Below are 12,500 nucleotides of genomic sequence, written 5' to 3' on the forward strand. Positions count from 1 at the left end.
CTGTTTAAATCTTGTTTAAACATAATGAGTAATGATGCTGAAGCTCGACTGGACTTGAAGCCTTTGCAAAAATCCTTCAAGCAAAAAAAGCCTTCACCTGAAAATCACTGACAACGATTTCGTCTAACGAAACGTAAAAAAAGGCAGACTAGACAAGCCCGACGTGTGAACGTGTTTCGTTTGTTTTTGTTATTAGCCTCGTTTAGTTTGACAGTCAGCCAAAGCGCACTGACGAAAACAAGAGGCGAGTGTGAGATCCGTTAAACCTGCAAGCAGAGGCTCGTGTCGTTGTTCTTGCGCTCGCTCGAAGTCACGAACCTAAGTCGAGAACCGACATCCTTCTCGGCTTCGGAACTTGTTACGAAGTGCGCTTGCTTTTCCACGCTCACATTCTGCTTTTATATCCAGAGTGTGTCTAGTCAAAAAACATGTGCAACTAATAGATGCCAAACACGGGTCTTAGATTACTTGTGAGATGATAAGAACGGGCGAGCATGACAGCGCCAATAAAACAGGAATTATGAGGCCGTGTATTATAGAAATGCTGTTCCTGAGCTCCTCTAATACATGACAGCGGTTTAGTGCGTGCAGCTGGGGGTCTTGGAGTCACTGAGACTGCTGTGAACCGTGTGTGTGTGTGTGTGTGTGTGTGTGTGTGTGTGTGTGCGCGTGTTCCAGCAGAGCGCACAGGACGTATTGTTTAGAACCAGTTCCACAGCCTCTTAATCCGGAGCTAGCTCATACTTGACCTGCTCGACTGCTTCTTCCAGCCCGGCTTGACGCAGCGCTTAACAGGACTGAGATAAACAAAAGGTGGACTACGGGAAGGGGGATTAGAAATTCAGGTGGAAATTCACAACGACAAACCTTTTCAAGGTTGATAATCTATGGGAAAGGAAGGAGGTCTTTCGGGTCTGTGCGGAAGGTTAAATGTCCGGGAATGAATAAGAGAAGACGATCCTAGATGGTATGTTATGATGAATAGCAGTGACTGTTACCACATCATGATTTTTTTTTTTTAATATAAGCACATTTTGAAGCATGTTCATTCGTTTTATACCTACAGCACTAAGGTGCGTTTGAGGCAACACTGCAAGTGACACTTAAGAAAACACCCCCTCGACTTCCTCTCATACCTCTAGCACTTGAGTAAATGTACATCGGAGTCAACACAAACGTGACGTTTCGATGGAGGCATGTGTTTTTTTCTGATGCCGAAGGTACCAAAATGAACCAAGACGTTAAAACTTGCGATTCATTACTTAAAAATGCTAAATGTTCAAGCTCTAAACAGCTTGTTTCTCAAGGTACGGAGACTAAATTTGCGATTATGGTTCCGAGTTTTTGGACTATTTATTATGCTTGAATATCTTCTGGTGAGCCAGTTTGCCAAGGTGCTCACACCACCATGTTTCACAGATCGAATGTCCCTTCCATCCTCATTCCACCCAAACGGCCTGTTATTCCTGATCTCGTCGGTCTACGAAACCTCGTGCCGCAACCTCAAGGAATGTTTAAAAGACCAACCAACAACCTGTTCTTTCCATCTGAGCATCTTATCCCTCTGCACTCGGAGGATGTATATACAGTATACCTACCTTTGGTCATACCTGAGCTGTTAGAACAAGCTCCACTCATCTGGGAAGGTTTTCCATTAGATTTTGGATTGTGGCTTTGGGGATTTGTGATCTTTCAGAACAATAATAAGATCAGACAGCGATGTTGAGTGCAAAGGGTCCAGTTCAGGTCCAGACCCAAAGGGTCTCAATAGGGTTGAGTCAGGGCTTTGTGCAGAACACACTGAGTTATTCCACTTACACCTTGGCAAACCATGTCTTCATGGAGCTGGAATTGTGCAAAGGGGCTTTGTTCCAGTGAAGGGAAAGCTATAATGCTATGGTGTACATACTTATACTGTAGTATATAAGTTTATGTGCTAGCTTCAAATCAAACAGAAATCCCAAATGGCTGGGTGGTGTTCACCTCTCGCGAGTGAGGCGCTGGATCACCTTCAGTCCCTGCAGCAGACACACTTTTCCCTGCAGCTGCTCTGTTAAGTCTTTTAGCTCCTCTTCTGAACACGCGTACTGCATCTCCACCTCGCTGAACATGCCGTGAATATCCTGCACCAGCAAACAACACCTGAGAAGAGGAAAGACAAATGTGTACGTTTAGGTTTTTTAGACTTTTTGTCCATTCGGCCTTCAACCTGAACCAGTTTTCCAGTCTCTAGTAGTGCCTCTTTTCCACCGGAAAGACCCGGGTGCTGGTTCAGAGCTAGCGCTAGTGCTGGTTCAAAGTTGGTTCCACTGGCGAACCTTCTAAGAACCGGTTTGCCTTTCCACCGGTTAGAGAGCCGTCACAGCGCCGAGTGTGACGTCACTGTATACGTGTCACGTTACACAGCAATGTTAGTGCAGCAGTGGCGGCAAACACAAACACAACAACAATGGCGGATGTTGCTTTAATGTTAATGTTCATGGCTTTGTGAACCTACATTGGCTATGTGCGGCTCCGTGTAATCTGTATAAACGGAGGTTGTAATCGATAAAGTACATAACGTTATTTTATCGTTAACACAGAAAAAAATGTAGCCTTAGCATGTAGCTACCTACTATCATGTGTGCTGATAATGTATCATATCGCGGTAAAGTAAAAGTGTATTAAACATTATTATACTTAAGGTACATTATCAAACGCGCTAACAGTAGCCCCGCCCACAGCTCCTGACGCAAGCGGTTCTTAAGTCTAGACCAGCCACGTTTTGGTGCTACTTAAGAACCACTTTTCCTGGTTCGGAGCCGGTGCTTTGGCGGTCGAAACAGAAAAAACTTGTTCTAATTTAGGCTCCGAACCTGCACTCGAACTGCCTCAGGAAAAAAGGGGCATAATACAGTATCCCAACAACGTGATGCTACCACCACCATGCTTCACCTGTGGTACGGAGATCTCAGGGTCACACCTAGTGCTTTGTTCCAAGGCCTATGTCATGAGTAAGAAACTACGGTATATCTGTAATTAAAGGATCGGTCAGATATTTTGTCCTAGTAAGAGTTGAAACCCTGGTCTATGTACGTGACTCAGTAACACACCACTCCTAAGCAAACATAATCTTTTTCATTCTGGTTAATATTAATGCGTTTACATTGGCACAAGCTCAGACAGAGAAGAAGAGATAACGTGACGTGGTATGTAAATAGAAATAAATGCTGCACACTCATTTTTTTGGGTGGGGAGGTGATGGTGGTGGTGGGGGGATGAATGTTGGTTGTAAAACTGAGATATAGTGAAATTGTATTTGGCTAAAATGAGTTCATACTAATACAAATAATCCTTGTATAAGGAAGGCGTTGTAACTGCGAGCGAGTATGAAAGTGCTCTCATTATAATATTTGATACACGTTGATATAGGTTTCATTTCTGGACCGGAAACTGACTCATGACGAGTCAACAACGACATGGCTTAAAAGCCCAGTGACAGATAAACAGCTTTGCTGGTAAGTTTAATAAAGTGCAACGATGACGGTAACTCTTATATAACTGAAGTGTTCTGTGGACAGAGAACGTGAGGCTGACTGATTGGGTTAAACGGTTTGAGTGCTGTGTACAGCGAGGCTTGTTTAGGCTTGTGTGTATGTTTGTGTGTGTAACAAGAGAACCCAGAAGGTGACAGAGCAGGACCGCATGCTCAGAACAGGGGGACATAAACAACTACCTTGTTCCTCTGGTGAATGAGGCGGTCAGAGACTCTGCCGGCCCGCCGCCATTGGCCACCTTCAGGAATTTGCTATTGTGAGTAATCACAGGAATTCATAGCAATGTGGGGGCACTTACTGGAACTGCACACCATTGAGCTTGTATAACACACACACACACACACACACACACACACACACACACACACACACACACACACACACACACACACACACACACACACACAAAACCCCACCGAGACTAGCCCTCCCCATAAGAATGCTCCAAACTTCCCGTATTGGCCAGAACAAAGTGGGAGGGATTCCTACCGCCACATAATCCACCAATGAGGACGTGGTTTGTGATAAACAGGCTTGTAATCAGACACCTCCAGCACATTTTGTTCTAACTTCTTCGAGAAAACATCCCCTCCTCTCCTCTCCACTACTCTCCTCAAAACCAAGAGCTTCTTCGGCTTGTTTATGCTCTACAGACCTTTTTTTTTTTCCTGAAACCAAATATTGTCTTGGAGTAAAAACAAATCCTGATTATTCTCAGGAAGCAAGTTACAGTGAAGCTTTTAAAAAATAAAAAAATAAAAAAGGGGGGGGGGGGGGACGGTTGAAAGCTTTAAAGTTGCTAAAGCTTGAAGCATTTAAGGTTCTTTGGAAAATATGCTAAACTTATGAGACCTTTTTTTTTTTTTTTTAACTTTTTAATCTATTATTCCAACATTTTATATATTGATAAAGATCCCAAAATACAACACAAGATAGTTTCCAGAAATTTCCAGAAAGCAACCAAAACTTGGATTGCGGTTGATACGCTACACTATCTACTGTACTATCTAGATGATTACACTTCACAAGATAACAAATGCTACCATGGGCGGTCCATTCGAGCCCCTGAGGCTATTTATTTATCTTACCATGTCAGGTATGTGCAAAGAAAACAGAGGAAAAAAAACAAAAACAAAGAGGAAGTGACAAAAGAGTGGAGTTCTGGTTGTGACGTGTGCCGAGCTGCCCAATCTGCATGGCTCGAAGACGACGTGTGTGTTGATCTGTGCGTCGTCCGTTCTCGAACATAAACATTAACGTCGCTACCATCGAGAGGTCACGTCCAGGCTCGCTCACTTCTCCGTATGGTGTTCTATCCTGGGACGTACATAACACCACGACGTGATGAGCCAAAGTCATGTGTTTACAACCTACTAGAGCATCTGACCTGGATAAAGTTACTTTAAGCAGTCAAATGACTCGCCCCGACCATTACACTTTCCAGGGTCCTTTCTTTCTCTTGGCGGTCGGTGTCTAGCCATCTGTCTTTTTTCCATCACTTCAGCACGTGCGTCCCAGTCGGTTTTGTCAACAATCTCGACCTACTGCTGTTACTCATCAGGACAGTGGGTAAAAAAAAAAAAAAAAAAAGGGGGCCATGATTTCAAACTTTGACCTTAAACAAAGAAAACAGAAAGGCCAAAGTTCAGCATCATGTTACTTATTAATTAGAAATTAGTCACCTACCGTTCCTGACCCGCAGACAGGTACCAATCAGGAGGTTGACAGCTAAAATGTGCTTCTTCTGAGAAATGTGAAGCTAGCTGCAGCTCATACGGGGTCACTTTCTTTCAAATACAGGACCTCTAGAGGTACCCATAAATGTCTAGTGTTTCTGTGAGTGACAGAGTAGAAAATGTATAAAATAAATACCTTCCATCCAGAGCACAAAGACAACTTTTGCTGTCTTGGCATGATCACAATTAAAACTTGCACCGGTCAGGGGTAGCTTTTTTTTCCTGTTGCCTCTAAGAAACCAAGGCTTATAAAACTCTTGGGCATAGAGTTGAATGCAAAAACCAAACACCTGTTCTCTTTCCCCTTCAATGAAAGGGCTTTTCTGCCCTTCAATGAAAGGGCTTTTCTGCCAGGGGAATTATATTTGGTCTGAGAAAAAAAAAAAGCCAAAAGTCTAGATTTCAAATTATAAAATCTTCGGTATCTATACACTGTGTAATGTTGACTTACTTTTAATTCACCAAGGACTGCATTGTATCACCTTGGCAATATGTCAGCTAGACTAATTATCAATTAAAATGGTTATCAATTACACCTGGTCACTTCATGCGTTTTCTGTGATCAGATAGCTATCCGATGGTAAAAAGACCAGGTCTAAATGCCCTCCGAAACGTTCTCGAGACGGATATAAATCCGATGGTACAAACCCCTTCAGGAGGAGGTCTGGGACGCGTTTCAGATGAAACTGGACAGGTGTAAATGAACGTCGTTGTTCAAGCCACATACGTAAGCGCTATACTCCTCCCAAACGGAAGTACGTCACTCGCAGGTGACTCGGGAGTCGTGCATCGCGCCAGAAACAAATAAATGTAAACGCTGTTTTTTGTAGCATAACCATCATAACCAGTTTTTCCATCTTCTTTTTGATCGCATTCTGAAAACCGCATACACCAAAGTGTGTTCCATTTCAATTACCCCGGAAATGAAGTAAAATATATTTGCGTTTTGGGCGGGAGTAGAAAGATCGGATCGATATCCGATTCGCCGAGACGTGTTTATGTGTCCTAATGTAAATAGAACAGTTTTAACAAAGGTATAAAAAAGCCCTAGGTGGTCCAGGTATAGACTAAATGGAGTAAAAGCACTATAACAAAACCAGTCGATGAATGTAATGCAATAGTTTCATAACAGAACCACAATATCCCCGGTTCACTGACCGCAGCAAAGAAATCTGGCCAGGTAGTTTGACCACAACCAACCACATGATAGTTCACATTGTTTCTTACGTTCAATTAAGCTCAGCTCGAATAATGGCCTTGAGGTGATTATACAACAGTCTGGAGTTCTGCCAGTGACCTCTTAATTACAATCACAGGCATTTACCAGCTAAGTAATAATTCCCAATGCACTATTTTTTATGACTAGACCAGCCCATGTACACAATCAGCAGCTTTTCCCTGGAAAAAAAAAAACAAAACAGCCAACAAGATAATACTGCTGTCGAATCCCTGCATTGGCTAAGTGTATGGTCTTCAAGAAGACGTGGGAGAATCGAGAAATCTAATACTAAACCAAGAATATTATTAGGGCTGGGCGATAAAACGATAACGATATGTATCGCGATAGACACGTGATCGATATCAACAAAAAATAAAACGTTCGAAATTTTTTATTCTTCGCCGGAAGAAAACAGAGTTTGAGAAGCAAGTTTGGTAGATTTAACAAAAGCACTCGTTCTCTTGTAACCTAGCAACGTAGGGAGTGACACACTAACAGCCAATCATGTAACAGTATCATGTCTGCTGGATTCCTCTTCAGTAACCGGCGACTGATAAAATGAGGAAATTGTAAATACAAGAGGAAAAGTCAGCTACTTATTCATATTTCTGCAGGTTTTATATTCCACACAATGTTACTGTAGTGTATCAGGTTTGTGTTTTATATTACAGACGTATCTCAGTCTACCTCGGTTTTATTTCTCTTTACAAAACACTGCACATATTTTACACACTTTATTCACCAGAAGGTGAACAGCTAGTGAACTTCCTAACACTAAACTCTCAGGTTTCTCTGTGTTTATATTTAACACTTTGCACTATTTTATTACACCTTATTAAGCATTTCTTACATTTTCTGTCATTTCTCACCTTAAATGTTAAGAGATAATAGTTAAGTGTTCGTTGTGACTTTAGACTCATGTTTACATTATAATTATTGGAGGTTTCCTGGTTGTCGACATTTCTGTCTTAATAACTGAGGGGATTCTGATCAGAGGAAGGTTAAGTTTACAATAAAAATGTTTAAATCTAATATATTTTTCTCCTGGTCCTTATTTTAAATTGGTCATTAAAAAAAAAAAATATCGATATCGACCGATATGAAGCACTGATATCGTGATACGGTTTTCAGCCATATCGCCCAGCCCTAAATATTATAAATACCATTTAGACAAATGGTAAGAACTGAGCAGGAAAGTCAATCAAGAATTATTCCTTTATCAACCCGTTAAACTAAAAATAAAAGGACTTGTTCAAAAATGTACAATATTTTGGTTCATATTAATGGTGACGTAATAGTAACAGTAATAGTAACGATGACAGTATGGGCAATTCTTAAGAGCTCTGTATCTACATGGACATAATATACTGTATATCCTTGCATTGTTGAAGATGCAGGTCCAGTCGTAAAGTATGCGTGACAGAAACTAAAGAAGTACCGTACCTGCTGAAGTGTTGTTGCTTTGCTGTTTCAGGGAGACACTTGCTAAGTGTTCGGTATCTAAGTAAGCTTGTGTGAGGAAACTGTGCGACAGACTCGGAATAGACCCTCTGGACCACCACCTCCACAGGACCGCACACAGATCCTGTGGTCCCACAAGTATCCAAAGCCTCCAGCAGAGATTCAGAGGCACTTCCTACGTCCATGTGGGGCTGTGGAGAGACAAACAAAACGAACTGTTTTTCATTGTCTTATGGAAAGTCATGTAAAGTTGATGTAAATTAAACGATACACTCGTTGATCTGGTTGTCCAGTAAAGGTTATGTTTGTATTAACTGTGGGAACCAGCAATGAGAAACAATTGGATAACCCCACGTGCTGTAGATGCTGACATGGTCCACCTAATTTACGCGGTGACTCATAGACGGCTGCACTGACCTAACCTGTAGAGATGAAGACTGGAAAATATCACCAGGTCTACTGACGATATTCAACTGTGCAGTTTCAGTAACCGTTTGGATGACATCAGTGGAACCCCAGGGGGTCTTCAGCTTAAACCCACTATGTCTGGGCGTGTTGTGTAGTGTAAGATACAATTCTGCTCAGTCTTTCGGTCTTTCTTTTGACCTCTCTTATAAAGATGGTATTTCAACCCACAGATCTGCCACTCAGTGGATGTTTCTGGGATTGGAATCCTGTCTGAAGGGCAAGATGATGACTTTAGACTTTGGATTAGACAGCGGCTGTAAGGTAGGCACCAATCCCATGGGGACTATTTCTCAATGGTGCAGCACAACTCTAGACACCCCCACCTCATTATGTATGTATTTATATATTTATGTTTTTAGAAATGTTCAGTATCTCCTGTGCCAGGGCTACTGTCACTGAGTCAAGGATGCGTTTTTATCTGTAGGTTTTGAGGGCCAGCCATAGGCTGATAACTAGTTTCTGATTAGTCCACGGTTCAAGCAAATCTGAAGCTGCTATCATTGTTTCTAAACAACTCAACAGCTGGTGATGTCACACATGGCAGCCTGACTGGCACTAGTGTGATGGGGTGGGTATAGCATTCTCAGTGAGTCTAGCCTCGTGCCAATGAACTGCGTCGCAAGAATTTCTTTGATTTCACTATGAGAGCAAACACTGTACTGTTGTAAAGAGCGGGAATGTTCTCCGGAAGGCCTGGTTGCCATGTATGGTAATATCCTGAAGGCACAATGACAAGGCTGCTTGCATTCGTCAACACACCTGTGGTGCTTGGGAATGCCGAAGGGCAGGATTTTTAAGTGTAACGATTGTGCTTTGAATGAAATATACAAAACATTGAGGCAAAGATGTGAACCTATCATGTAGTTACATTGCTTGAACTTACAACCCTAACATACAAAAATAGAGGGTCTTTGGGAATCATTTCCTTTCTTGAGCAGCTCACTGACCACTGTATTCCTTTGGAACTGAACACATTTACTTGTAATGAACTGTGAGGTATACCTTTTCTTTCAAGAAGGATTCTGCACCAGAGCAACAACCATTGTTGAGGTGAACAAAGTCCTCAAAAAAAAACCCTGCATTACTGTCTCCAGTACCAAGAAATCTGATATAATCACTATGCAACGAGTGATATTCTGCCTGTAATATACCCTACTACTAGCCTATGTAAGCAAGCTGCTTTAGTGGTCAGGGGTGCTGTTTAGAGCCGTCCCCTCTGACTAAACTAGGGCACTCATGCCCCTTTTCCACCAAGGCAGTTTGAGTGTTGGTTCAGAGCCAGAGCCTAATTTAAAATCAGTCATCATCGGGCATCGAGGCAGGATACACCCTGGACGGAGTGCCAACCCATCGCAGGGCACACACACTCTCATTCACTCACACACACACACACACACACACACACACACACACACACACACACACACACACACACACACACACACACACACACTGTTTTCCAGAGATGCCAATCAACCTACCATGCATGTCTTTGGACCGGGGGAGGAAACCGGAGAACCCGAGGAAACCCGAGGCACGGGGAGAACATGCAAACTCCACACACACAAAGAGGAGGTGGGAATCGAACCCCCAACCCTGGAGGTGTGAGGCAAACGTGCTAACCACTAAGCCACAGATTGTCTTCAAAATGATTATTAAAAAAAAAACTGTGTGTGTGTGTGTGTGTGTGAGAGAGAAGTTTTTTAAAACTGTAGCAAAACTGAACAGATAAACCTATTGGATAAAATCAGGCAGGTGAAGAAAGACGTGTCACACACCTGTCTGTTAGCAACGAATGCCTGAGAAGACTTGAAATCCTCTTCCCTTTTCCATAAGCACCTGGTTAAAGGATAAGGTTTGGTCTTCTCCTTGAGGCACGGAACCCTTAAGCGAGTCCCGTCGTTGTCCTGCTTTGACGTTCTTACAACTTTCTGACTGAAATGAGTGTTGAGGATGATGGGATGACGCTCGCCGTCGACGGTCAGGCTTTGCCTGTAGCAGGAGAGAAGAGAGAGAAACCGTCGCGAGAAGAAAATCGAAAATTTCTTGTGGCTTGTGAACCTTTAGCCTTTAACTTGTGTGTGGAGGTATGAATTTGACTGAACCATATAATCGAAGATGAACTATATTTTATCGCTCACTCCGTTGTTCCGCACTCGCGTCACCTTTGCCTTGTTGTACATTTGTGTTTGCGATTTACCGTACCTAGGCTACTATAGGCCACATGATGCTTTTTTGGTACTGCGTAGGAATGATATCTGCCTACTGCATCTGTGCCCAACCCGCCCTAGAGCGTTCAACCAGTGCAGCTCAACACCCGTGTTTCTAGAACAATCTCAGCTGTGCTTGTATAGATGTAGGGAAATGTTTAGAAGCTCAGGCATGTTCACATGAGGGAATACCGTTGTCTTAATATAAAATTAATAAATGATTTTTCTTCCCCCTTCGACAAATGTTTACCGTCACTGGCGGCTTTTACAGGAACGACTCGGTTAACAGCTCGACCGTTAACAAATTTCTAATATGGAAAGACGTCCGTTTTTAATTTAGGATTAAACTATCTGAGGATGCCGTAATAAATTGTGTCACAATTTGCTTTTATATCATTTCATGAAATCATTTTATTCATTTTTTTTCTTCAAGATTTAGATATCCTCTAATGCCTTTTAATACATAAACTATCGCAGACCTTCGACAGTTTTTTTGCATCAGCAACATATACAGTACATTACTATATACTATATATAGTAACTTTGCATATATAGTAAAATTGCACTGCGTCGGAAAAAAAGCTGAAAATTGAGCAAAGGTGAAGGTCAAAATATCGTTGTTTACAGTCACTAGATCGAGGCTGATCTAGGCTATGCGTGGGAAACGTTAGACACCACATAGATAAAGACTCTCTAACTGATCAAGATGCCTTTTTCCACTCCAGTGAAATAAGACAAGGGCTTTAGTGAAAAACTTGTGCTCTAGAATGCAAATTTTAAGGTCAGATGCAATTTTACTGACAAGCAAACATACTTTGTGAGCAGCAATATATTTCGTGACTGACATTTTTGTTTATTAAATTGATATTAGTTTTTGTGACTGGGTTCAACTAAACAATTTTGTACACACACACACACACATAAAGATACCTCTTGTTTCCTGCCTTTACAAGCCAAGACCTGCGCAGTCCTCCCCATATGACGCACTAGGCAAGATAATCATGTTGGTACGTCATGACTCTAGCAGGACAGAGCTGAGTGGTTGCTGATTTTTTATTTATTTTTGTTCAATTCTATGTGAACTGAATGAACCATGGGGCTGAACGGGGAAGTTGGACGGCAGCCAGGCAGCTAAGGCAAGTTTACACAGGAGAGGTGGAGCCGCTCGGCCGCAAACAGGCCGTTCGGCGTGACCTCACAACCGGAGATAGCGCAAAGTCCGTTCTCTTATCGGTTTATTAGCTCAACCGATTCCAAACATGGTGGATTAGTCTACAGAAATTCTACAATCCAAACAATATATTTTAAACAATATACACATTATAGTGATTTAAAAATAATATACCTGCACGTAGCACAGGGATCCGTGCTTCGTTTAATTAGTTCTATTTATTCATTTAGTCCTTATGGTTATTCGCTTATTGGACTTGAAAGGTTGAATCGAAACCTCGGCGAATTGAATCCGAGTTTAATAAATGTTTGTGTGTAGGAATTTTGTGTGTAAAACAAACAGTCGTATTAGTGTGTGAGTTTAAAAAATGAGGCAAGTAATTAAATAGTCGGATGGATAAAATTATGACATAAATCTGTAGAGAGGATTTTATGGTATTCAAAATAAGGAAGGAAAAATTATCTTAAAAAAAAAAAAAAAAAAAAAAAATCCAGGTGAAAGTGTGGTTCACACGCTCATAGTAACATGCCTAGTCAGTGTGTGTGTGTGTGTGTGTGTGTGTGTGTGTGTGTGTGTGTGTGTGTGTGTGTGTGTGTGTGTGAGTTAAGTTGGTTACTTTAGCCAGTACATCGCACAGCGTGTACTAGAACAGTGCTGGCAGTGAGACAGGTTGCTCGTGTGGGTTAAAGGAAAAACCCA

General features: G+C 42.0%; 1 protein-coding gene and 1 long non-coding RNA gene across 7 annotated transcripts in view; one reads left to right on the top strand and one right to left on the bottom strand.

Moving 5' to 3' along the window:
* Positions 1-12,500, bottom strand: part of spidr (scaffold protein involved in DNA repair) — a 37,419-nt gene that overhangs the window by 8,395 nt on the left and 16,524 nt on the right. For all 6 annotated transcript variants that reach the window (XR_007140117.1, XM_027155919.2, XM_027155926.2 and 3 more), the window contains 3 exons: positions 10,199-10,412; positions 7,935-8,143; positions 1,984-2,142 (listed from right to left, as the gene is read on the bottom strand). Coding sequence is in view for 5 of the 6 variants with exons in the window: in XM_027155919.2 (XP_027011720.2) it covers positions 1,984-2,142; positions 7,935-8,143; positions 10,199-10,412 (582 nt within the window). In the remaining variant the exon portion in view is untranslated. The remainder of the gene's footprint in view (positions 1-1,983; positions 2,143-7,934; positions 8,144-10,198; positions 10,413-12,500) is intronic.
* Positions 3,281-12,500, top strand: part of LOC125140849 — a 10,535-nt gene continuing 1,315 nt past the window's right edge. Inside the window, exons 1-2 of the long non-coding RNA XR_007140123.1 lie at positions 3,281-3,497; positions 8,591-8,681. This is a non-coding gene — a long non-coding RNA (uncharacterized LOC125140849). The remainder of the gene's footprint in view (positions 3,498-8,590; positions 8,682-12,500) is intronic.

This window comes from Tachysurus fulvidraco, chromosome 3, assembly GCF_022655615.1.
Source record: "Tachysurus fulvidraco isolate hzauxx_2018 chromosome 3, HZAU_PFXX_2.0, whole genome shotgun sequence".
Taxonomy (NCBI): domain Eukaryota; kingdom Metazoa; phylum Chordata; class Actinopteri; order Siluriformes; family Bagridae; genus Tachysurus; species Tachysurus fulvidraco.